The 25,240-nt window shown below is 38.7% G+C and overlaps 1 protein-coding gene across 2 annotated transcripts in view; it reads left to right on the top strand.

The window, feature by feature from the left end:
* Window positions 1-226: 226 nt before the first annotated feature.
* The window catches only part of creb3l1 (cAMP responsive element binding protein 3-like 1), a gene marked incomplete at its 3' end in the record, with an annotated part of 36,651 nt that continues 11,637 nt past the window's right edge, over window positions 227-25,240 (top strand). For both annotated transcript variants that reach the window (XM_079841002.1, XM_079841003.1), the window contains exons 1-4: window positions 227-588; window positions 15,512-15,716; window positions 20,556-20,731; window positions 24,124-24,208. In XM_079841002.1, the coding sequence (XP_079697128.1) occupies window positions 487-588; window positions 15,512-15,716; window positions 20,556-20,731; window positions 24,124-24,208 (568 nt within the window). In that variant the 5' untranslated portion in view covers window positions 227-486. The remainder of the gene's footprint in view (window positions 589-15,511; window positions 15,717-20,555; window positions 20,732-24,123; window positions 24,209-25,240) is intronic.

The following is a 25,240-nucleotide window of genomic DNA, read 5'->3' as shown; positions in this document are numbered from 1 at the left end:
ATTAGTTTTGAAAGTGAAATTCAGATTTGAGTAATGGACAGCCAAGGCTGTATGCTGTAATGTATTCAGTCTTTCGTGTGCGTCAAAGGCTGAAGCGCTCGGAAATCAATGTGCTGTCGCTTTAAACGAAGTGAAAGGTGGGTGTTACCGTTGAGCGCAAAGAGCTAGAGTAGGGCGGGGCTAACATTAAATATGTATCAGTCTAGTTACCCCTCAGAGACTCAACGCCGATGAATGATACAGAGTTGGAAGAGTCAACACGGCCACTTCGCTTTAATCACGTCCAATTTATCCGACACTTCCAGAGAAGTGTAAATGGACAGACTATAGACTCAGTGGATGAAGGCGTCTTGACAGTGCAGACGAGCGCACGTCGCTTAAAGACACGATAGCAATTTTTGAATTGGATTTCAACAATTTTGCAACCAGTCTCACCTTTGAGAATTTTTTTCCCCCAAGGCTTTTTTATTATTATTTACAGCCGATATGGACACCATATTGGACAACTTCGCGTCGGACAAACTTTTCCCCAATTCCAACCTGTTGGACCTAGAGGATCTGAATGAGAGCGATTTCTTATCCAATGTGGTAAGTCAGACCTGCGCATCTTCCATCATTATTAACAGCAGCAGAGAGGGGGGAAAGGCAGAATCTGTTTAACCAGTTAATGCATTCATAATTTTGCAGATTTTTTCCCCCTGCCCCCATATTTTGATTTGCTCTTGCTCATAAAGAAATAAATATTGTAATTGTCATTAGAAAAGATATATGCTCGTGCTTGTATTACATATTTTTTTTACATCAAAAGTAGCCTACATTTATCATGTCAAAATTACCGATCAGGCAGGATCTTTAATTAAGACCCATGTATTTTGCCTATGTGTGTCTATTATGTGTTTATTTGTCACACGTGTCTGGGATGTTTTGCTGTAAATTAAACATAAACAAGAACAGCAGTTCTCAAGCTGTGAAGTTTGCCCAGCTGCAGACAGATAGGGTCACTTTCCAACTTCAACCGGACCTTTAGGTAGCGGGGGGAGGTCTCGTTGATGTGTTATTTATGCAAACCACGCCCACACACCGTACCAAGCAAATCACGCCCATACAGTACTTCTAAACCACGCCCACGGATCGCTTCATCCTGTTTCTCGTGTCCGGCCACAACCGGTGAATTAAGATGCTAAAATTATTGGAGTTTGCCTAGGTCTATATTTGCTCTCACTTTGGTTCGCAGAAGCACAACTTTACCTGGTACAGTAAAGTAAGAGAGTGAGAACTTATTTAGTGGAGAACCTGTCAAGCTATTTTTGTACACTGAAAGTGTCTGTTAGAAGGGTATATGCTCAAACTATGCCAATAAAAAACAAAAGATCATTATTATTTAATCTTATGTGATATTGGCAGTAATGTTAATAATATATTACAGTAAAGGATGTATATGAGGTAACAAATTGCGTCAGAAGGAATATTTTACCCCAAAGTCATTTCTTTCCAAACTAGACATTTGCTTTTCCATGGAACATTAATGGTGAATTGTTTTGAGAATATCCTAGCCACTTATTTTTATATAGGCCTATTGAAAGTGAATTACGACTGCGGCTTTTGAGGTCCAAAATGAAAATTGTTCATTAATGTGTTGGAAATATAAAGTATTATAAATGTGGTCTCTTTGGCTCATGCATTATATTCCAATTCTCCTTAAGCCAAAAACTAATCCGGCCCCCATTCAAAGAAAGAAAGTCATATGGGTTTAGAGTGATGAGAGTGGATAAATGAAGAAAACATAATGTGAAAAAACATAACATGTTTCTGTAATTAGGTCAGTTGACAAATAGTGTTTGGGTTGTGAATGCATTTCATTTGAAGCTAGCCGTTCCATGAGGATATGATCCATTAGGAGCCCAGGACACTTCTGCAGTTTCCACAGTGATTCAGATACTCCTATGGCTAATGCTTCTGACTGACACACATTCATGCTGAGGTCCTTTTAATCCCTTCCCAGAGAGACGGAGAGAGAGGGAAAGAGACATCACAAATGTCACTATTACGAGGCTCAGATGAAATGGAACAGTTTTGACCTTTATATTAAAAGGGAAGCTGCAGCATCATCTTAGGGACAGACATGAGATGTATACTGCAGCCTCTTATGAGGTACCTGAGCCTAAATGCTGTTTTCTATAATACAAAGTGGTTGGCATAAAGGGATTAATTATATAATGTATCATACCTCCTTAATGTAGGTGCAGTGCTCAGACAGAGCTGACATGGTAGTGTCCTGCAGTTTGACAAATTTAATCTAAAACTAAATTTAAATAAATAATTCACCCAAAAATGAAAATGTTGTCCTCATTTGCTTACCCTCATGCCGTTCCAAACCTTTTTCTGCAGAACACAAAAAAGGATATTTTTTAAGAATATTTGTAACCAACTATCGCTTTAAACAATATTTTTTACCTTCTTATACAATTACATTTATGATTATGTATGCATTTTGTGACCTCATGAGAGACTATATGGTATATATTTTGACCTAAAAAAAATATTTGTCACACCGCAGAACCTTTTAAAATGAACTTTTAAATTAACCAAAAACCTAAAAGAAAATGGTGGCCAGTTACAGGACCCAAAATATACACTTTCCCTTATGTATATGAAAAAATCTTTAACCTAAAATCCTGATGCTGAAAAAAGTTACTGAAATGTTATATGTCAACTACAGATAGTTGATGGATCGACAGACGGGCGGGCGGGCAGATCGGTAGATAGATCTAATCTCTAACGAAAACCTGTCTTGTCTTATAAGGATTTGTGTGGTAGGGTTTCTTATGAAGATTTGCCTTAGTGCCGGTTTGTCTGTTTTTTTCTACTGGTCTGTTGGTTGTTGAAGGTATTTAACTGGTAGTATTCAATCCAGATGTCCCTCATTGAGTAACAGCTGTGCTCCAGTTTGCTCTGTAAGGACCTGATTGAGGGGAGAGTGATGATAGAGGAAAAAGAGAGAGGCTTGTGAGTGAAGGAGGCTCATTCACAGCTTCTGATAGCTGTCTGTGTATGTGCACATGAACGTATGCATGCCACTATGCCCCTGTGTGGCTGTGTGAATAGACGTCTGTGAAAGACCACTCCAGACCCTTCATGGTTCCCCACTCCTTGTCGTGTGTGTGTGTGTGTGTGTGTGTGTGTGTGTGTGTGTGTGTGTGTGTGTGTGTGTGTGTGTGTGGGCGCGTGTGTGTTTGTATGCGTGTGAGAGAGACACTGACCCTTGAAGGCTCAGTGAATGACTGCCTTGTGCCCTCAGAGAGGAAGCTGCTCTCCCTGCTCCAGGGTTACACACACACTGGTTCCTGACTCCGGCGTGTTTTTGTTCATTCATTCTGCCATTATATTTGTAAATGTTAGTGGGTTGTTCCATCACTGTTGAACTCGGATATTTATAGCCTGGAATTCCTCCACAGTATGAATTTGTATATGTGTGTGGGGGAAGGGGGGACCAAATATCCCCTATAAGGTTAGTAAAACCTGAAATTACCTACACAGTGGGAACCATCAAAGGGTCTCCACAAGGAAAACTGCTTGAATTGGTAGTTTACCAAAATAATTAACATTTGCAAACCTTTCTAACAGTGCAGTGAATGTGTCTAAAGCTTTCAAACTTCAAAAAGTCATACACAAATATCCCGTCAAGTCATATGTAATGATCATTGATAATTGTCCCCTCCAGTGACGATTCATGCTGACCAGTTTTGAATCAGTTTTGAGTAATTGAAATGATCTGATACAAAAGAATGATTTGTTAATTAATTTGACATTTCTACTTCTCTTGTGAACACGCTAAGGAGATCTAGTGCGTGTGTCAACATTTGAATTGAATGAAAGGCTTATATTTGTTTTCTGTCTCACACAAAGCTTTCAAAAGACTTCAGAAGGGTTGGTATATAGTACACTAATTTTAAGGAGTCACATTTAAGATATTTTTAGGGGGGGCTTTTGCACCCTTTTGCATCCAAGCTTGGACTTGGAGGCTTAATTTTTGAACTTTGGAGTCGTTTGGAACAACAGAAAGATTAGCAGAGTAAGTTATGACAGAATTTGAATTTATGTGTGAACTATTCCTCTACTAAGCATGCTAAATAATGTTTTAATGAAAATGTAAAAATGCAAATATATTTGTGGTGCCTTTAGGAATGGCGGAGAGAAAATATTACTAGCACATAATAAAAACTATAGACGTTAATGGAAAGTCCCTAGAATGATAGAAAAATGTGTGTGTGTGTGTGTGCACGTCTGGCCGTTTAAATCATGACTTTAGCAAAATTGCATGGTTTGTGCTGAAAGGTGGAAATCAGCGTGTCTCACTCTACTGTGTGTTAAAGCTAAGATCACAGAGAGGATCTGTGAACCACAACAGCACAGAAAAACCTCAGGCCTTAATTATTTAAATTACCTTATATTATATATCTGCTGTACTTCTGTAGTGCATCCTTTATACAAAGGGAGCTGATGCGACACTGATTTATAATGTTGTTTTTATACTGCTTTTTTTGCCCATATTTATAAACTGAGAATGGCTCCAGTGACAGAGAATGATTCACATTGCTAATCTCGTAAACAGGAGGCTCTGATCTGTCTCTTTCACACTAATAAGTGAAGAGATTTATTAATCTGGAAATACGAGTCTGACAAAAAATTATTAAAGCGCATCTGCTGGTTATAAGGTGTTTGATCTGCAATAAGACAGATATTTTAATGACAAAACTGCATACAGAAAAATACTTATAAAGTCAATGAAATTCATCTCTCTCGTTTACTCTTAGGCCCTGTTAACACATGGTATTAAGATCGGATCACAAGTAGTATAAAAGTAAGATCACCCGGTCGATCAGATCACAAGTAGACGATGGAGACATATAGCCTAACCGTTTACACCTTTTAATCTGTCTCTTTTGTCGACTTTCAACCACTTCTGTCCTGATTTCTTCAAAGGGAGGGTCTGACAGGTAAATAAGTAAATCTTTCGATCTAATGGACAGAATAAGCTCACGCAATTTACATATTAATGCGCCCGAAAACGATGAAAAACATACAGAGAGCATCAGCTTTCGTTTTCTGTGAGTGCATGTTAGAAATCAGGAATGAGAGAACATTGTGCTTGCGACAATTTTCGTCTTCAAACCAAACTTGGGTCTTCAAAGTTTAAATCCCGTCTGGCCAACGCTCTTCCCTGTTTACGCATTAGGTCAGTAGGCGGAGAGTAGGCGGTCTTTTGCAGCTGCACATTCGACCACATGAGTGTTTACACTATGAAAGCAACCCGGTCAAATGCGTTTTCGACTATTTCTGGAAGTGGTCGAAAGTGGAAAAACTCTAAACGTTTTAAACCTCGTTTACACTTGTATTTAGCATCGTCCCCTTGTGATCCGATCAACCAAAACATCTTAATGCCAGGTAGCCTATAAACAGGGACTAATCATTGGCACGTTATGTCAAACCACAGGAATACGAGCGAATTCATGTGAGGAAATTTGTTGCATTATGATACAAAGTCATCTACCAGTCTGACATCTTTTACCTGTTCATTCACTTCCCACACTTGATAAAAAACAGTAACTTGAATAGAAAGGGTGGTCTGTTGTTTTCCCTCTTTCTTCTGTGTTACCAAGAGAAGAAGATGAGTCAGATTCAAGACCATTCTTTTGAAACACGTAGCGTGTCTAAACGCTGCTGAAGACTGGAGATGATATCTACAGGTTTGGCAGGTCCCACCTGTCCTAAAGGTTGTTTCTGCTTGGCTAGTTTATCTTGTACACTCTGAGCCTGCCCTGAAAGGATTGGCAGCATGGACACAAGTAATATCTGATGCATGTGATGCATTTCATTGAAGACGGGGAGCTCAATTGGCATCAAAGACCAGCTATGTTGTTTTTATTGCGATGTGACTGAAATAAAGAATGATGGTCTTTTATTAGAGAAGATGGACAACTACTAACAAAAGTCTGGGGGTGAAGGATGAGGATTTGGAGTAGGGGCAGGTGAGGAGCATCTGTATTGGAGGAGTGGAGAAAAAGCAACGCATTCCTCCAGAATTCTTCTGATGGAACATGTCCACATAAGAAAAGAGAAATGCAGAAAAAGAAAAAGAAAGAGAAAGAAATTAAGAAGTTGCATAATCTTCAGAATGACTATAGGCCAAAGATAAAGATAGTAGTGATTCAGCTCTAACTGTTATTCTCATCATAACTCTCCACATCTGTGAGCTACAATTAAGATGACTGAGAGAATGAAGGAATTATGACACTCTCTGGGTGTTATTCAGAAATAGAGGCCACAGAAGTTCAACTCTATGATCTTGGAGTTTAATTCATCATAGCAGCCACGTGATTTAGCCCACATCTCTCAGACTGCACCCGAAATAAAGGTTAAGGCTTTTAAAAAGCCATTTTTACTATCTGTGTGAATCTAGAGAACGAATCCATCACCTACTCTAAATTCATTCATTCTCTGTGCCAAATTTTCAAACAGCTTGCACCAGCGCAAACCATCTTTTGGCGTTAAAAAACAACTGTCAGGATTTACTAAAGACACGCAGTGAAAAATGATGTAGAGTATTTAAATGAATCACCCAAGGTGATTTGCACTCGTCAATTTACTGGTATTTGCACTATTATTTACCAAATTGAGCGTCTTAAACCAGATGCTAGTTTGCGTAGCTCTTGGTAGATTGCGATGGTCATTATGGAAATGATCCGGCTGCGTTTGAGGTCTCACGCTAATTTGCCCTGTTTAGTAAATCTGGCCCTATCTGTAATTCTCACATATAGTTTTCACACACATCCCTTATCTGTTATGCTTTGAAAGGTTAAGTATGGCTGCTGGTGTCATACCTTTGGCTTGGGTTTTAAATCTACTCACATTATGGACACAAATAGAGAGGTAGAGGTCATTGAGGTGTGTTCTGACGTGAGCACACATTCACACACGCACAAAATAACTAAATCAGCAGTTAGCGCATTGAGACTTAAAGGTGTGTTAACCTTGGTCCTGTCAAACCAGATCGTTTCATTTTTTTCAAATTGCTAGATGCTTTGAATAGTTGTGGAGCATTTGTAAAATACATTATAGACAAGCAATTGTTCACCGATAATAGTGGGCGCTGACTGCTCCCACTCCTGCAACTGCCCTGTTATTGTGAAACACATCTAAATATATATTCAATATGTATATTTTGTTGCAGTATTTCAATTAAAATATGCAACAGGGCTCGACATTAACGCTTGTCCGGGACAAATTGATTTTTTGAAGGGGCAAGTGAAAAAGAATTTTACTTGCCCGACGGACAAGTATCCTGGTTAAAATGGCAAAACAAAAAATAACTAGGGAATCACCAAAGTGCAATAATGATTCTGCATTCAGTTAGTGTAAGTGGCAAGCGATACTATAGTGAATAATATAAAACAAAATGACGTTAACAAGGTTGTGCTGTTGAGGCTCGCGCAGCCTCGAGGAGAAAATCAAAAACAAATGAGCGCTGCTCATACAGAGAAACTCAGTTAACATACACAGTTAAAATTGTGCAGTTTTTATATTTATAACATATACAGTTAAGCAACATTACACTAACAAGAGTGTTGTTTTCCTGAATACCATCACGACTGAAAATGACACTGATTTCATACGCCAGTTCCATAAACAATTATTTAACATTAAGTCACTTACATTTTAGAAGCAATATGGACTGTTTTTGTTCTATTTCAGCAGCGAAAATAGTTCCAAACAAATATCACACCAGAACCGTAACGCATCCCACAGCAACAGTGTGTGTTAGTGAATGATTCAGCGTTTTTGAATCGGTTGAATCAAAGATTCAATGACCTATTCGTAAACGACCGCCAAATTCTTGAATGAATCAGCCGTTTCACTGAATCGACCCAATGACTCGCTCATTAAGACGGTCACATGCTGCCACCTACTGGTGGTTTAGTTTCATCTTTCCAACATTTCTTATTTGTATATTCAAAAATATTTAAAATAATCTCTTAACATTATTTAATGCAGTTGTAATTTTTCAGTGTAAATGATTTAATTTGATTGGTAACAGCCTATAGTGTCTTATTCTAATTTCATTTATAGATCAAATTTAAGAATATAAAAGGAGAGCTGAAGCATATCCTATATTTAATAAGATTATGGAAAAATGCCATTTATAAAATGCCCTTTATAAAAAGGTACAAATATGACAAATATGCATATTTATATATGTCAAAGCTGATTAGACACTGGTGAGAATATTGCTTCAAAATAGATTATATTTACAAAAAAATCCGGACAAGCAAATGTTTTACTCGGACAAGTGAATGACAGATTAGCGTGTGAACAGGCTTAATGTCGAGCCCTGATGCAATAAAGGCTAGTTCACCCAAAATATAAAATAGATAGCTTTTATTCACAAATAAACATTCATCAATTCGCACATCAGTTATGGTAAACGGAAGCTCAAGCATGCTTGCTTGACATGACTTTGCTATGACTTGCTATGACTTTACTTGTTGAGGCACATAACTATTTAACTAATTGTTAAGTAATATGTCATTGTGGTTTTTGAATTAATTTTGAATTAGTTAAGGGTCAAGTTCCTCAACAAGTAAAGTCATAACATAATGATACCTTTGCAAATCATTTGCAAATCAAAGTTGAAATGCATGGCTTCAATCATTGTGGTAATCATAGGGAATGAAAACAATTTGACACATTTAACTAATAACAATTCATATATTACTTAATCTATTAATCATATTGAATCTCCATTAGTTGCTGATGCAGTAATCATTAATAAATGGTTTAGTTCTTCATGAGTCATACATTAACTCATGATTATCTGTGCATGAATTAATGCATATTAGTGCACCTGTATTTGTAAAGTGTTAATAATTTTTTCTTATTGTAACTCGGAATAAAAGTAAACTTCTCGTATTAAGTAAAATTCCAATATAATGTGCCAAGGGGTATTTGGCCTTTAAAAGGTTGAAGACTCACATTCTAGACATATTTTAGTGCTTTGTGATATAACTGTGTGCCTGTGGTTGAAGAACAGTCAGGTGTCATTTTAAGATGTGTCATTTTAAAGCGATTCACATGTTGAACTGCTTTGAAGTGCTAAAATGCAGCAGAATAATTATTCTTCATTCCTCTCCTCAGCTGATGTTTTATTTCTCTGACATGCCAGAACTCCTCCTGCTCTCCAGGCACTCTCTCTATCTTTAACTATCTCAGTCTTTGTCCTGAGGGGCTGCAGAGAACAGAACTGTGGATGTTGTAGAGGTGTCAACCAACTGCTCTGTTCAGTGACCCCTTAAAATATATTAGATTTAAACTCAAATGAGTGTCCTGTCTCAGATGAATTATAGAAGCAAACTTCATGATGGACAGAACATTCCAATATATTCAGCGGAAGCGAGTCAATTTAATGTCTGTCTGATACTAGCACACTCATCTATAGCTTTGGTCAAATCCTATCAGAGTGTTATTGCGACTCAGATGTTGGCCTGAATTGCTGCCAAGAGCTTGATCAAACAGGAAAGTCTGAGCTGGAACACATTACGTTAGAGGTGCAGAGCCTTTGGGGTAAGATGAGCAAGAATTTCCAGAACTGCACTCTTGGTTTGTTCCCAGTATGTCTTTTGACTTCTAACCTTTTCGTAAGAGCATGTATAACTTGTTCTTCACATACGGAGAGACATATTCTTAGCCACATTCTAAACCAGTGAACCCGGCAGAGACATATGTGTATTGTGTACCCAATCTTTGCTCCGTCTCCCCTCTCAGGATCTGAATAAACATGTCAGATGGGTGTCAGTGTTTGCAGAAACATGTCGCCAGCTTACCTTGAGGTCCCTAACTCAGTTTTCCACCATTGTCTCCCGGGCTCCCTCTCTACTGAGGATCAAAGCACTGCTGATTATGTTAATTACATAATGACTTTAATTCCAGGGGCAGTTTTGAATAAGGCATATAACAAAGATGCTAATGAGAGTTAATGCATTATGATAAATGCAATGGATAATATATTTAATTCCATCACAATTCCCAAGGAAACACGTTTCTGAAATCGAATTGTGATTTTACTGTTCCTCATTGCGTCTTTATATTTCTCAACTGCAAGTTTATTTCTCTGCAACTCTATATTTCACAATTGTGACTTTCACATTTCTTGTAGTTGTGACTTAATATCTCACACTTGTTACTTTATTTCTCATTATTGCGACTTTATATTTACAAATTTTACTATATACCTCATTATTGTGACTTTATTTTTTCACAATTGTGACTTTGTTTCTCATTATCGAGACTCAAATCTCACAATGTGAATCTCACAAATTTGACTCCATTTCTTGTTGTTTTGACTCTATCATCCAAATGTGACTTTCTTATTATTGTGACTATATTTTACAATGTGATTCACAAAGTTGACTATTTTTTGTAGTTGTGACTCAATATCGCACAATTGGGACTATTTCTTAATTTCTAGTAATTTTTCATAAATGTGACTATATCTCACAAATGCAAATGTCATTTTTCCATAAACTTTATTTCACAATTGTGACTTTTTGTTTCTGATTATTGTGATTTCATATCTCACAGTGTGACTTTTTCAATAGTTATGACTTTGTTTCACAATGTTACAAAGTCTCACATATTTGACTCTATTTCTTGTAGTTGTGACTGTATACTCTCATCTTAATGATATATTAAAAGAGAATATATTTTGAATGAAACAAAGCCTCTCCTTTTTTCTCGCTGTGGTCAGACAGGGACAGACTAGACTAACACAGCTTTTTGGTCTGTATACAGGATATTCCTCTGCCAAGGGCTGTTTTGCCACAGGCTCTTTTTGAGAGAGCCAATTTGGCAAAATTACAGAGTGCGGGGAGCCCTCTGAAGGGGGATGGGGAACACATCTGGAGACCCCCTCCCGAAGTGCAACAGTAGCAGAAAATAGAGGGTGGTTTTGGGGATTCCTTGCTCTTAGAATATCCCTTTAGTTCACTTGTGTCCTCATTCCCTTTCCGACCCTCTTCTCTGAAAGTTACAGTTGGCCTCACTGTTGCAGTTTATTTTTCACTCAGTCATGAAAATTCAGTTCAAATTTGTCTATATTTCTCTCATACTCAACCTCTACCATCCACCGTTTCACCTTTAGAAAAGCTCGTCTGGTTTGTGGCCCTCAGTGGCTCCTGTCTGGAGGTGGGGCCGAAGCCCAACTTTCTCCTGTGGTCATGGTTCTCTTGCTCTGTGGCTGACGGCAAAACGTAAGAAAAATCTGGAACTGGAATTAAGAAACCAGAGGAAAGCGAGAGGGGGAAGGGACCAAAAAGTTGCATTTGGAAAGTTAGAATGGGAGGAAAGAAAGAAGAAAGTGAGAGAATGACAAAGAAAAAAAAGAAAGGGGAGTGAGGGAGCAGGAGGAGAGCAGGGACTAGAATAAACGCGACATGATCCAACATTTCATTCTACGGGGCGATCTTATCAGTACTGATTTCAGAAGGAGTTGTAGACACAAGAACCGGCTTCTTTTAAAATCCTTCCTTTAAAATGCTGGGAAACCCGTGTGACCTGATCTCTAAAGAGGTGGGTCGGACGGTGGTGTCTGTGTCTAGTGGCAAGCTTACAGAAGTCACAGACTGCAGCTGTGAACTTGACGCTATGCCTGTAATCTAAATCAGCCCTCACCTGTGAACACCTGCAGAGGCCTGGCTCCCTCGCTCGCCCTCACCTGCAAATGCGCCTGTCTGCCTCATCATGCATGCTGAGCGAATCGTAATGAGCGTTAGTTCACGACTATCCACCCTGACCCATCTCTGATCTCTCACAGCTGCCAGCTGGAGAATATAAACTGGCTTTAAAGAGCAGATGTGCTGATTTGGAGACAAAATGACTGTAAAAATGCATCTTAACCTCCCATTCACACGTGAATGTCCTTTATATTTAGGTCAGACATGCCAGATCCAGTGCAGATGAGTTAGAATAGTTCATGCATGCCTCTTGGAAGAGAAAGCTAAATATTTAGATATGTAAATACATAAAACTGATCAGATCATGCTGTGGCTGAAGCTGATATTCATGCTTCACATGAGGGAACCATATTTTTTAATTGCATCACACAATGACTAGTGTAAACACTAAACATCTGCAAACTCCATCTTCTCCCCCTCTCTCTCCCTCTCTCTTTTTTGCCACTCTGAGAATGAATCTCCTCATTGTGACTCATTGTTCTCAGAAATAACTCTTCTGCTCAGCGAGAGGCACATATTCCCAAACATTGTGGGTTTGGCTATATTCCCAATTCCACTGCTGCTGAATGATTTTTATCAGCGTATTTATTTTTCCAGAGGCTAATGTGTTATTTTCATGTGCACCAGGCTGCTCCATGCGCACCCTGCACTCCAGCTCCAAAATGACATGCTCCCCTCCCCTCATTTGCATACTGAGCTCCGATTGGCTGGAGTGCAGCTGGAGGTCTGGAATACGGGAATGGAATGCGATGAGTCGAGCAGGCGTGCATGCAGTTTACCAGCCGGCTTAGACCCGTACATGACCCAAACGTTACTTCAAGAAAATGGATCGGATGGAAAAATAGGGCATTGCTCACTGCACACACATTTCTTGCAGTGCTGCAGCTGTGGCTCCTTTCCCACCCCCATTGGAGGAGGGCCAAAGTGACAAACCAGAAATGTTTTAATATTTATACAGTATTTGCTATATTGGTGACTTAAGTTTTTTTTTTTAAGTCTCTGATGCTCTGAATCATTATTATTTGAAATAACTTTGATTTGCTTTCATTTATTACCATTTTTTCAGGATTCTCAAACGAATAGCGTAAAACAAATTCTGATTGCATGCACTTTCTGTTTCATATGTGAGCTCTAGTGAGAGCTTGGGAAGAAATGAGATTCCTGTTGGTATGCGTGTATGCTCCTCTTGTTTCAATGCCTTTTGAAGCTATTGTACTGTTGGAGGCCTTCATTATATAAAATGCAGAAATATGATTCTCTCTTCCTTGTTGTGCCCATTACAGCATAGATAAACTCATTCTTTGTGTTAATTTGCACAAGACTAAGAACACGGATGTCACAGCATAGAGCTCAAAAGTCCCAGCTTCGGTGATAATTGTGACTGTATAGTGTACTGGGATTTGGTTTGCTTGAAGTGTATGGTACACATGTGAAGGGTCTTGGTTCAAGAGTTCTCAAAGTAGCATGTTCCTTCAGTCTGCCTCTTAATGCCATCATTACACTTTTAAAAGTTGAGCGGTGACCTGTAAGTGTGAGATGTGACTTGTTGTCATTTCTTTTAAAATCGGACCCTAATGACAGACACATTCTTCCAGTTCTTCCAAGTTCTTCTGGCATTCTTCCTCAGAGAAGCTTTCCAGATGTGGAATTTCAGGACTCTTGCATCAGCACCCCAGCATTGCATCATTACCGTTGGCCCCTGTAAGAGCAACTGAAAACCAGACAGACACCACAAGAAACTCTTAACTGACACTTCTCATAACAGGACAGTGCTCTACAGAGAGATAAGAGCCGATTAGAGAAGTATTCTTACTGTCTACTCTGATAACAGACAGGACCACACAGAAAGAGAAGTTGCACCTGTGAATGCAGGCTTCTACCAAAGCTCCTTCGTATTATTTTTTGCATTTTGCGTTGAGGTGGTAGATTAATTGACAACATTTTTTAGTCACTATTAAGCAACTTAAAACGCACACTCAGCCTGCATGCATAGCTCACAGTTGTGAAATAGCACCTTCGGTTCGGATTAATCAAGTCTGTAAACATATCCGCCCCACACATCCAGGAGCAGGAACATTTGACGAACATCAAAGTTTTAGGGTGGGACTGTTTATACTGTCATTCTCAACTGTAGTGATTAGCTCGGCACTGACGACAGGAGAGCTACGTCAATTCGTGAACTCTATCATCAGGGTGTTCCCAGGATGTCATTCATCAAACAATACGGATAACTGACATTGCAGGGCTTGTTTCGTCTGCTTATGCAGCCATATGGTGACGGACAAGTTTTACCAGATACCGCAAACTACACTCTTAAAAATAAAGCTTTTTTTGCAGCGATGCCCTAATAGAAGAACCATTTTCGGTCCCAAGCAACCTTTCAGTGAAAAGAGCGTTTTAAACATTTTAATAATCCAAAACTATACCTATTTCCACTATAAAGAACCTTTTGTAGAATGAAAAGGTTCTATGGATGTTAAAGGCTCTTCATGGAACCATCAATACCAATAAATAACCTTTATTTTGAACAGTGTCCATTCTCTCTTATTCCCAAATCAGGTTTGATGTTTGGTGGGGACAGCCAGAGTAAACATTTATAACAGCAGTTTTCTCTTCACAAAGTCTTGCAGTGGTTAGGGGTTTGTGTGGGAACTCACACAGGTGCAGGGGGTGTGGATGTGTGCTTGTATTGCGTTTGTGTGATATGTGGATAGTGTCTGGTTTATATGCTCACTGCCCTTCAGGTGTGCCATTCACACACCTGTCCCTGTTCACCAGGATGTAAACATGATCAGGTCCTCTCACACCTTTGTCACACCCTCGCTCGGCAAACACACATTCCCATACCCCCAGTGCAGAGACGCACTCACACGTTCTTCCATTGCTAATATGACGACACATCTAAATGTTTAGAAGAATGCATATCTAAATGAAAGGAGGGGTTTATCAGTGTTCCTCTGAATTTTAACTGTGACTATTTAAATGATCATTTCAAAATAGGCTGTATGTCAAATTAGCCTCTCAAGGTGTTATTTGAGTTGATCTTTGCCTATCATAACATGCTCAGGGAGTGGGATGAATTCAGCCAAATTAATATTTGTTCTTGCATTACTATTAGAACATTCATTATTATTCAAAAGTTTGAGGCAGTAAAACAATATTGTACAACGCACAATAATTGTTTTATATTGTAATACATTTTAAAATGTAACGTATTCCTGTGATGGCAAAGCTGAATCCTCAGCATAATTACTCCAACTTCTGTGTCACATGATCCTTCAGAAATTATTACAATGTGTTGATTTGGTGCTCAAGAAACATTTCTAATTTTTATCTATGTTGAAAACTTGTGGAATAGAAAGAATGAATAGAAAGTTCATAAGAACACCATTTATTTGAAATATAAATCTTTAGTGACATTGTACATTTCTTTACTGTCAGTTATGATCAGTTTATTGCTTCCTTGCTGAACAAAATGATTAATTTTTAAAAAAAACATTCCTACTGACTCCTTTTTTTAAGGGCAGCAGTGTATTTGAAAGGCGTCTCTTTATTTGAATTCTTTATTTGGATACTGATCAGTTCCAACAAAGTGGTCACTAGACTTCCTGAGGCCACATATAAATGTATTGTAACAAAATGTAATATCCAACCATCACTAATTAAATTTCTATTTTCGTTTCACATAAAATGTATCTCTTTTTTTTGTGGTCTCTCCCCCTCAGCACTTCCCCGAGCAGATGGAGGACTTCTCCAATGACCTTTTCAGCAGTTTCTTTGATGATCATCTGTTGGCGGAGAGGAACCCATTGTTAGATATGGATCTGGACCCTCCAAACCCTGACATCCAGGCAGAACACAGCTACTCCCTCAGTGGGGACTCTGCCCCACAGAGCCCCTCCATGCCCATCAAATCAGACGATGATGCAGGTTAGCAACCAGCTTAGCATACCCTATTCTTTCCTCTACTTTCTTGTCATCCATCCACGCAGAAAATCAGCTCTTGGTGCTAGATTATCAGGAGAAGATTGTACAGTCCTGATAAATGACAGTTCAAAAGATCATCTTTCAGCAGATTTGTTTTTCTATAAAGTCTCTTTCTTTTCTCTGCATCTCTCCTCCTTATCTCCTGGAGCACCCGTGCAGCACAGGGTTCCTTGACAAAGCTCTAGCCAAGAGCTCAGTCTACCATTGGAAGCTGGGAATTCCAGGAAGACAGCCAACACTCACACTCGCTCACTCTTTCTGTCAGTTCGTCCGTCTGTCTCTCTCTCTCGCTCTCTCTCTCTCTCTCTCTCTCTTTCACACGCGCCATGATCAGGCCAAGGAACTGTAGACATCCATAAAATAAAATGGGATCTGGTTTTCAGCTTCAGATGGAGAATTTGGTGGGGGTGGCTCAGAGAGTTGCATCATCCTGAACTTAAGTTGACTATGTGAGGAGAGTGTGTGCGCAGACTGCGGCTTCTTTCCAGTCAGGCTTTAAATCAACAAAGCCTTAAAGAAGCATAAAGGTGCTGCAGGATTTCTCGATCCATTTAGCCAGACTTTACTGCTCTGAGCATCCAAAATGAATTGAGTCTTTCTGAACACATTCATGCTATTGTTTCTTTCTCTCTGCCTTCTAGAACTGACAGAAAAATGTGCAAACATGTTCTTTTAGGATTACAGCGGCAGTTATACTTTAGGGGTACAACCATATTAGCAGGGTGCGACTTGTTAAAAAAGCTGAGGGGGTATATTTGATAATAACAAGATAGTTATTGTAGAAATACAGTGTAATACAGACAATGTAGAAATGCAGTGTAATTCATATAAAACTAAAATAATTGTTTTATTTTTTGAATGAACCCAATATTAACATTTAATTTGACTATATATTAAATTATACAATTTACAGGTATGAGGAATTAAGATAAGCTGTCAAACATTTTGAACATATTTAAGCCATCTATACAGACAAATTCATATTATCTTTATTATCATATTATCTTTATTATCTATATTAGTCCAGGATACGTTGTGTTGTTGCACATGTTTTACCAAGATGTTATTAGACTAGTAATATTAATCCAGTATTATGTAAATTTTAGAGGTAAATAAGTTACAAAGATGTCCCTTTGAGGGTACCGTCCCAGTGAGGGGAGTTTAGATGACCACAATGAGTTCAGGTGTTTCAGTAGTATCATGTGATATCCCCTCTGACCCATAAACCTGCCCCTATAAAGAATGTGTGCGGCTTTAGGGGGCAGTTAAAGTAAGCACTGACTGGTTCACTACTTTGTCTCCTGTTGCTCTGCAGTAACTTTAAACCCGCTAATGAGCATCGCTCTTCCGTCTCCGCCGGCCTGGAGTCGCCCCACTATGATACCTGCTGTCCTGAGAGACATCAAAGCCTTACAGGGCCCTATGGGCAGGACCCAGTAGCGCCTGTAGAGTATAAGGAGGGACTTTGGAGATTTGCATGTAAAAATAAAACAACTTTTGTCCGTTTTTTTTAAATTATCATTGCAATTCTGAGTTCGAGTATACATGATGACACAATGTGCTGTGTCACCTGGCGATTACTGATTACCACACATAGGGTACAACGGGGCTAAATGTGCACTGGGGTAATAGGCGCATTTGACCCTATTCCCTTTTAAACCACAAGATGGCACAAATTCAGTTCAGCACTTTTTTTAACAACCACTTTTGAAGATGCAGGTGAAAATTTGGCTGATCCTTGCCACGATCACGGACAGCAACGCAAAATAGCAAATGAGAATCAATACAATTATTGTCTATATTTTGAGACAAAGGTTTTCTTAATGTTTTTCAGTTTTGTTAAAGGTAATTAAAGTTTTTCAAGATAATTTAACAGTTTTTCAACAATAATCACCATATTTATAATAAAACCATCATATTTAAAATGTGATATTAATCATATCATATACTAAAACATATTTATTTTTTACTACTGTAAAGCTATATTATATTATGGCATCTCATTCAGTGCTTTCAGAATCTTTTTTTATATATAAATACTTTTGTTTCTGTATTTTTAAAATGAACATTTTAATGAATTATTTTTTCGAACAAAATTTATTATTTCCTCAAAAATAGTACAAACTTTGCTGAAGTGATTGTTTTGAACAAGTATTAACTTAACATTATTTTAATTGTATCAATACTTTGGGGTAAAAGGCCCACCTTGCCACCACATTTATGAGATTTTTAAACAAACAAACAAACCACTTATATGATTTATTTTCACACAAAATCTGTTGCTCCATCAATGTAAAAAAAAAAAAACATTTATATATTTATAGTGAAAAGGACATTTTATTTAGGCTGTGCATTTAGCCTTGTTGTACCGCTGCTGAACAAACCGAGCTGTTGTCGCCTTATCTAGATCTGATAGTCTGACTTTGCTGGCTAAGTATAATTTCAGTCAAGTTGAAGAGTTTACATGACATTTAAAAGGATAAATTACTGATTAACTCTGTCTGAAAGAAAACTTTTAATGTGCATGCTAAACTTAGCTGAAGTGAAAGTCTGTATCATTGCTTCTGACTTTAGTTTTTGGATCTGAATATTTCAAATGTTTATGTTGTGTTTTGGATGTTGGACCCAAGTATGGTGTAGTAATTAACTAGTTCAACCAGCAAGACTTCCTAGATCAACTAGCCTATTCAGAGAGATTTTGCTGGTTGACCAGATACATGAGAAAAGTTTTTCAATGAATACTGGCTACTGGAAGTTTAGTTTATAATGGTTAGTGCTGGTGTAATCTGGTCTTTTCAGCAGGGATGTCAATAATTGTGTGTGTGTGTGTGTGTGTGTGTGTGTGTGTGTGTGTGTGTGTGTGTGTGTGTGTGTGTGTGTGGGCATGTTTTCGTGAAATATCAGGACACAAATGTGTATAATGACATGGGTATGACATAGGTATTACAAAAAGAGGGTGAAATATGAGGACGTTCCCCATGTCCTCACTTTTCAAAATGCTTATAAATCACACAGAATGAGGTTTTTTTCACAGAAAGTGAACTGCACAGTCTCCTGTGAGGGTTAGGTTTAGGGACAGGGGCAGTGTAAGGGGATAGAAAATACGGTTTGTACGGTATAAAAACCATTACGCCTATGGAATGTCCTCACATTTCACAAAAACAAACGTGTGTGTGTGTGTGTGTGTGTGTGTGTGTGTGTGTGTGTGTGTGTGTGTGTGTGTGTGGACTGGTAATCATCACGTTATGGGGACAAAATGTCCCCACAAAGATAGCAATATCCGAAATCCTCATCCTTGTGGGGACATTTTTAGGTCCCCATGAGGAAAACATCTTATAAATCAGACTAAGTGATGTTTTTTGAAAATGTAAAATTGCAGAATGTCTCCTGTGAGGGTTAGGTTTAGGGGCAGGGGCAGTGTAGGGGGATAGAATATACGGTATGTACGGTATAAAAACCATAACGCCTATGGAAAGTCCCCATAAAAGATGAAAACACTACATGTGTGTGTGTGTGTGTGTGTGTGTGTGTGTGTGTGTGTGTGTGTGTGTGTGTGTGTGTGTGTGTGTGTGTGTGTGTGTGTGTGTGTGTGTGTGTGTGTGTGTGTGTGTGTGTGTGTGTGTGTGTGTGTGTGTGTGTGTGTAAAAAGAGTGAAGATGAGGATGAGAGGTTCCCTATAGATCCAATAGACGGAGATGACCCCTCTGACAGATTTTTGAGAAAGTGTACATTTGGTCTAATCATGTTTGAAAAAGCTGTAAAGGAGACTAATCCCTTATTCACAATAGAGACTGTGCACAAGAGTGTTTGCTTTAGTGCACCCTGGTGAAGAACAGACTCTTGTGGTCTAATCTGCCATACTGAACTGATGGTTTGGGTGCTTTTACAGAGGTTCCCCACAGACAGAGAGCTATGAAGTATAAAATCCAGCTCTCTCCACCGAACAGCAGAACTCCTAAAGAGCTTTGCTCTCCTGTTTTAATCAGACTCCTGCTGATGTCCTTCCCTAACAGAGGACTAACATGAAAAACCTGCCATCCTTCTTTTACAAGGCCGCATAATGTTTTATCGATTCTGCAGTGGAGCCTGCACACGAATGCTACCGAGGGCGATGTGATAACGAGGGCTTCCCACTATTTGCAGTGCTTTCCTCCCCTTTGAAGCCCCCCGCCTTTGAACCCTACATGCCCCAATCTCTCACCTGCCCCCTCCCACCCCAGAGGCTTTTGTGTTAACAGTATAAAGAGAAGCCAGTTTTCTTGAACCTTCCGGTCATTAACTGAGTCTGTCCTCCTCACCTGCATCATAACAGCCTCTATATGATCCCCCCTCCATGGGGTCTGGAGTGTGAAATTCGTCACTTTCCTGAAAATATCACTCTTTGATTACAATGCTGCATGACGTTTACAATCCTGCATTATATTTTAATACTCATTTGCCTGTAAGGCCCTGTTTTAATTTTTTTTAAAGCACACAGATCTATTACATTGCTAAATAATGTCTTATACATTGTGCTTAATTAAATAATGTATAATTTTTTTGGTATTCTTATTAATGAATCAAATTAAATAATGAAATGAAAGCAAACCCTACAAATGAAGATAATTCAAAGACAATGTGGATAATCTAAAGCACTGAATAGACGGTAAAAAACAAAGTAATTAAATATTGTCATTCCATATGTCAACCCCCAGATCATTTCTATCATTAACAAAACCTTTAACAAATCTCAGTCCTTTTCATTTGTTTCTGTTTGTTTGAGCATGTTATTTCTCTCCTCAGCCTCAGAAGGGATGTGGTCGTTCAGTCAGGATCTCACAGCCATTCTAGTGAAGCAGGAGCCCAGCCTGATGTCAGACAACTGCCCTGATACAGAGCCCCCTCTGGCCAACTCCAGCACCTGCTCACAACCTCTCACCCTTGCCCCTCCGCCACAGAGGAACCACACAGGGGAAAAGGTAAGAGATGATGTTATTAGGCAGCTCCCTGTTTCACACTGTAGAACACTGATTCTTCATGGCCGTCATACCATGGCTGTACCCAGCATTGAGGTCCCCAAGGTCCGGACTACTGTATTTCTTCTGAGGTGTATAATAATAGTCATTAAATAATTGTCTAATAATAACTGTACTTTGATGCTGCAAAGTACAACGCCAAAATAACCAATTTTCTCATGAGCTGATCAGTTCTTGTCAATGTTAAAATGACTGAGATGGCCAATCAAATCAAAGGCAGGCATTATCGTTACTTTTTACAGAAGCACAAGCATGAATTCCAGCAAGACTCTTCAGTTTTAATGGTCAAAGAGTGATATGTTAATGTAAGAAAGTAGGCTACCTAAAGATTTAATGTTTGACAGCTGTGTTACGATTGAATTATTAAAAGACAAAAAAAAAAAAAAAAAGACAACTCAACTGGAGCGGTTTTCAGCCTATTAAGCATAAGAATAAATGTGTGCATATTGGGAATGATTTTGATGAACTTGGTTATATTTTCATGATAGCGTTTCAGTAAATTAATTTATTGTCCTCAGATCTACACTAGAACATGGTAAAATGTGTGGCTTTGACAAGTGTGTTTTTAGGTTATGGTTAGGACAGTCAATAAAAAATATTTCCTAATAGATAAAATGCATTACTTTAGAAGAGATTTTGATTTTTAAAGTACTTTATCTCCTACTTTATCTTTGTTATTTTTGACAAAAAATCCCTGAGTGTCTATACATTGATCCAATATTAATGTCCAAGCCTGGTCTGTGCTCAAAATTTAAAGCGATAATTCACCTAAAAATGAAAATTCTTTTATCATTCTGATATAATTTACCTATTAAAATTTTTCATGACCATGGGTTTTAAAGCTATTGTTATCTAATGTTTGCCCTCCAGAAATCTTAAAATGCACATATGTAAATCAAAGGGAATCCAAGCAGGCTCAGTTTTTGTACCTCAATATTAAAACCCTGCGTATGGCCATGCATTAGACCCCACTAATCTTGAAAAAGAACATTAGGTTGAAAGCTTGTGTTTTAAGTTAGGTTCATGTTAATTTTTAGTGGATATCAAACTGAGCTGATGATGGTGAACCTTGCACACACTGTGCACCAGAGGGACCATTGTGTTAGTATGACAATGAAAACCACACGCACACACATATGCATCATGTGCTCTTTTGCTCAGCTGGCAGTTTGCTCCACTTCTCTGCCCAGTGAACATGTTCGCAGTACGAGTGTGTGTGTGTGTGTGTGTGAGGAGTTGAACTCACTGAAGCATAGGAATCGGCTCCAGCAGCATCAGTGTTGAGTTGAGAGTAGATTAGTTCTTTGTGGCTGCTGAGGCCTCTCGGATCTGGCAGTGGACTCTCTAGGAGCATCAGAGCCACGGAACTGCTCTCTTCTCCCTGACTTGACACTAACTCAGGCCAGACTTTCCGCCAGCTCCCATAAACTCTGCCCTCTCTGGAGAGCTGGTTTGCAGTGGTTGTGTGCTGTGTGAAGATTCTTGCCAACAAAATAAGCAAACACAAATAATTACAAAATAATTGCTCGCAATTAGCAAAAAAAGTGCTGTCAAGAATAACTCAATGAAATAATATTCTGGATGGATGAGGTTATATAAGCACATGTCCTTTATTTAAGAAGGGCAGCAAGACCCGCACATGGGGTAAAGCTGTTCTGACTTCCCACTAGGTTCAGCTGGACTGTCAGTGCAGCTGTACTGGAGAGCGTCCTTGTGGAGACAGTGAGGCCGTGTGCCACAGGAAGAGCAGCTCTCACCAGATAAATACAAACCATATATAACATGGCATTAAGAAACGGCGCTCCATAATAACTATAATTCATGAACTGCATATATTACATAATCCTCAGGCACTGCATTGGAACCTTTTTGAGGCCACCTAGGAATGTTGAAGTAATCCAAGTTCTTTGTCCAACTAAAATAGAATATGACCTGATTTTACTGTAGTTTAATTTTAATGAAGCTTGACAAGAAGGGGAGGAAGGTACATTTTATTAGCTATTCGAAATATGTTTGCATAGGCACTTCACATCTGTTTTGTTTAAAACACTGACTAATTCCGAAACTAAACAAGCGATTGTCTTTGAGTGAGTCATTGAATCATTGACTCAACTGATTCATTTAAGAACACAGATACATTCAGGAATGAAACACCACTGCTGTTTGTTGCTCGGTGAGGAAACAATTATTTTTGCTTCGGCTTTGTCTGGAGCTATTTTTTTTAGCTGAGCAGATAAGTAAATGGTGATATTGTGTCTAAAATTAACGTTTCTCAACGTCAACTCGCTTATTGAACTGTTCTAGCAATATCACTTTCGCACTGTTTGCCTGAATATTAGTTGCATATCACCAGCACTCGTGCTCATGTGATTCTGTGTAGGTAATGTGCAGTCTTCAAATACACATAAGGATACATTCATGGCTTACAGCATTGCAAGATATAATATGGACTGACAACTTTCTAGCCAATAGCACACCTCTGCAATTGTTGCATTTTACAGTAGATATAGAGATATAGAGATAGATATAGAGACAGTAGATATTCAGGACCCCCTCGAAAAAGAGATGGATCATCTCAAGGGGCTATCCTTAAATAAATAAATAAATAAATAAATATTTTTGTACAAAGGCCTTTACCAGCTCAAGTGGTGGGGAATACCACCCGCTGACCCAGAAAATAATGAGAGGGGGGGGCGTGAAGAGAAGTGAAGGGTACAGCAGCCCCTCTGATCTGAGGCTCATGTCACCTCTCTTTGTGCATGATGGTTGGTCGCTGGCCAGACTGTGTGTGGTTAGCAGGCGGGTAGCCTTTGCTCTGTCAGTGTAAACACTTTGAGTTTGCCTTCAGCTGTGTTTACTGTCTCAGACATCCAGCATGGAGCACATTTAGTCCAGTACCTTAACAGTTCAGTACCATCAAATATCATCAAATACTACAGACCCCTGCAGCCTGATATCATCCAAGACGCTTAGACAAAGCTGAATGATGTCTTTGTACCACATATTTCTATAGGATGCATTGGGGAAACATAGACAGGGTGCTTCTTTCAGAAATACTTAAATGTATAAGCATCTGTTATGTGGTTTGATGCTGTAGTCAGTGTGAATTCCATTGTAGGCTACTTGTATTTCTGAGTTAAACAGGATACTTCAATTTATCAGCAGCAAAAGTACTTCTGGAGGAGAGCAACTAATAAGATTGATAAAATTTGTATTAAAGAAAAAACATGGACTGATGAATTGTTTGAGAACAGGAATACTCATTAAGTAGTGCATTAAATCTAGATTCCATGTTTACATTAATTATTGTTTTTCTGTTTTTCTTGTTCTGTTAGGGTTCAAAAGGCCTGACCTCAAACTCCATTCCTGCCATCAAAGCAGAGCCCAGAGAGGTGAACCAGTTCCTCAGTGTGCCCTCAGGTGGGTGTGGTCTTTATGGTGAAGCTGTTTGACCAAGGGAGGCAGGCTGATTTGGCTATTTAAGAAGCCTAATAGGAATACTAGCATACAAGCAACCTATGCTGGGGACCAGCATTGAAAACACGGCAATTCTGGACTTTTCAACAGGATTGTACTCCAAATAAAATGCTAAAAAGCATGCACAGTAGACCTCTACTTTAGGTAAACAACAACAAGCTAATGTACTCAACATATAGCACTTAGTTGCCACATACAGTAAGGCCAGTGCAGTTCTTCCACTAACCAAATTAGCCCTCTTTTATTCTGCTCCCGCACTCTAAGGTCAGTTCAGGGTTATAAATACTCTAATGGTGTCTTTCTTTTCCAGAGGAAATGAGGCTTAGTGTGAGTGTTTCTTTATTTAACTTTTGCATGTGTTTGACAATCTGTCAGATCTCAGCTTTAGGCCTTTCTGAAGGGCTCATTGATGAAAACAGGGTCTGACGTCTCTGCATTTTAGATTCTGGTATTGTTTGGATACTGTGGTAAAATTAAACTTTTTATTTACAATTTGTGTTTTTAGGTTGGTGCATGTGTGTTTTTTTGTGTGCACATAAGCGTTTGCAAATGGTATAGTTCCATATATTGTCATGTACTGTATACTGGCATTGAAAGGTTTGTGGTCAATAAGATTTTGTTGAATAAGAAATGTTTTTGAAAGAAGTCTCTTATGCTCATCAAGACTGTATTTATTTGATTACAATTACAGTAAAACAGTAATATTGTGAATTATGATTGATATGTTAAAAACGTTTTTTCTATTTTCATATAGAATTTAATTTATTCATGTGATGGCAAAGCTGAATTGATTTGTTGCTCATGAAACAATTTTTGTGGAAACTGAGATTGAAAAAATGACCTCAAACGTTTGAATGGTAGTTTAAGCCAGGGGTTTTTAAACTGGGGTCCGGGGACCCCCAGGGGTCCTCCAGAATGTTCTAAGCAGTCCCCAGAAAATTTCAGAGAAAAAATGACTAAGCAAAAATGGATAAA

The sequence above is a fragment of the Gobio gobio genome (assembly GCF_949357685.1).
Source record: "Gobio gobio genome assembly, chromosome: 2".
Lineage (NCBI taxonomy): Eukaryota > Metazoa > Chordata > Actinopteri > Cypriniformes > Gobionidae > Gobio > Gobio gobio.
The sequence above is the reverse complement of the archived record's forward strand: the minus strand, read 5'-3'. Positions and strand labels throughout refer to the sequence as shown.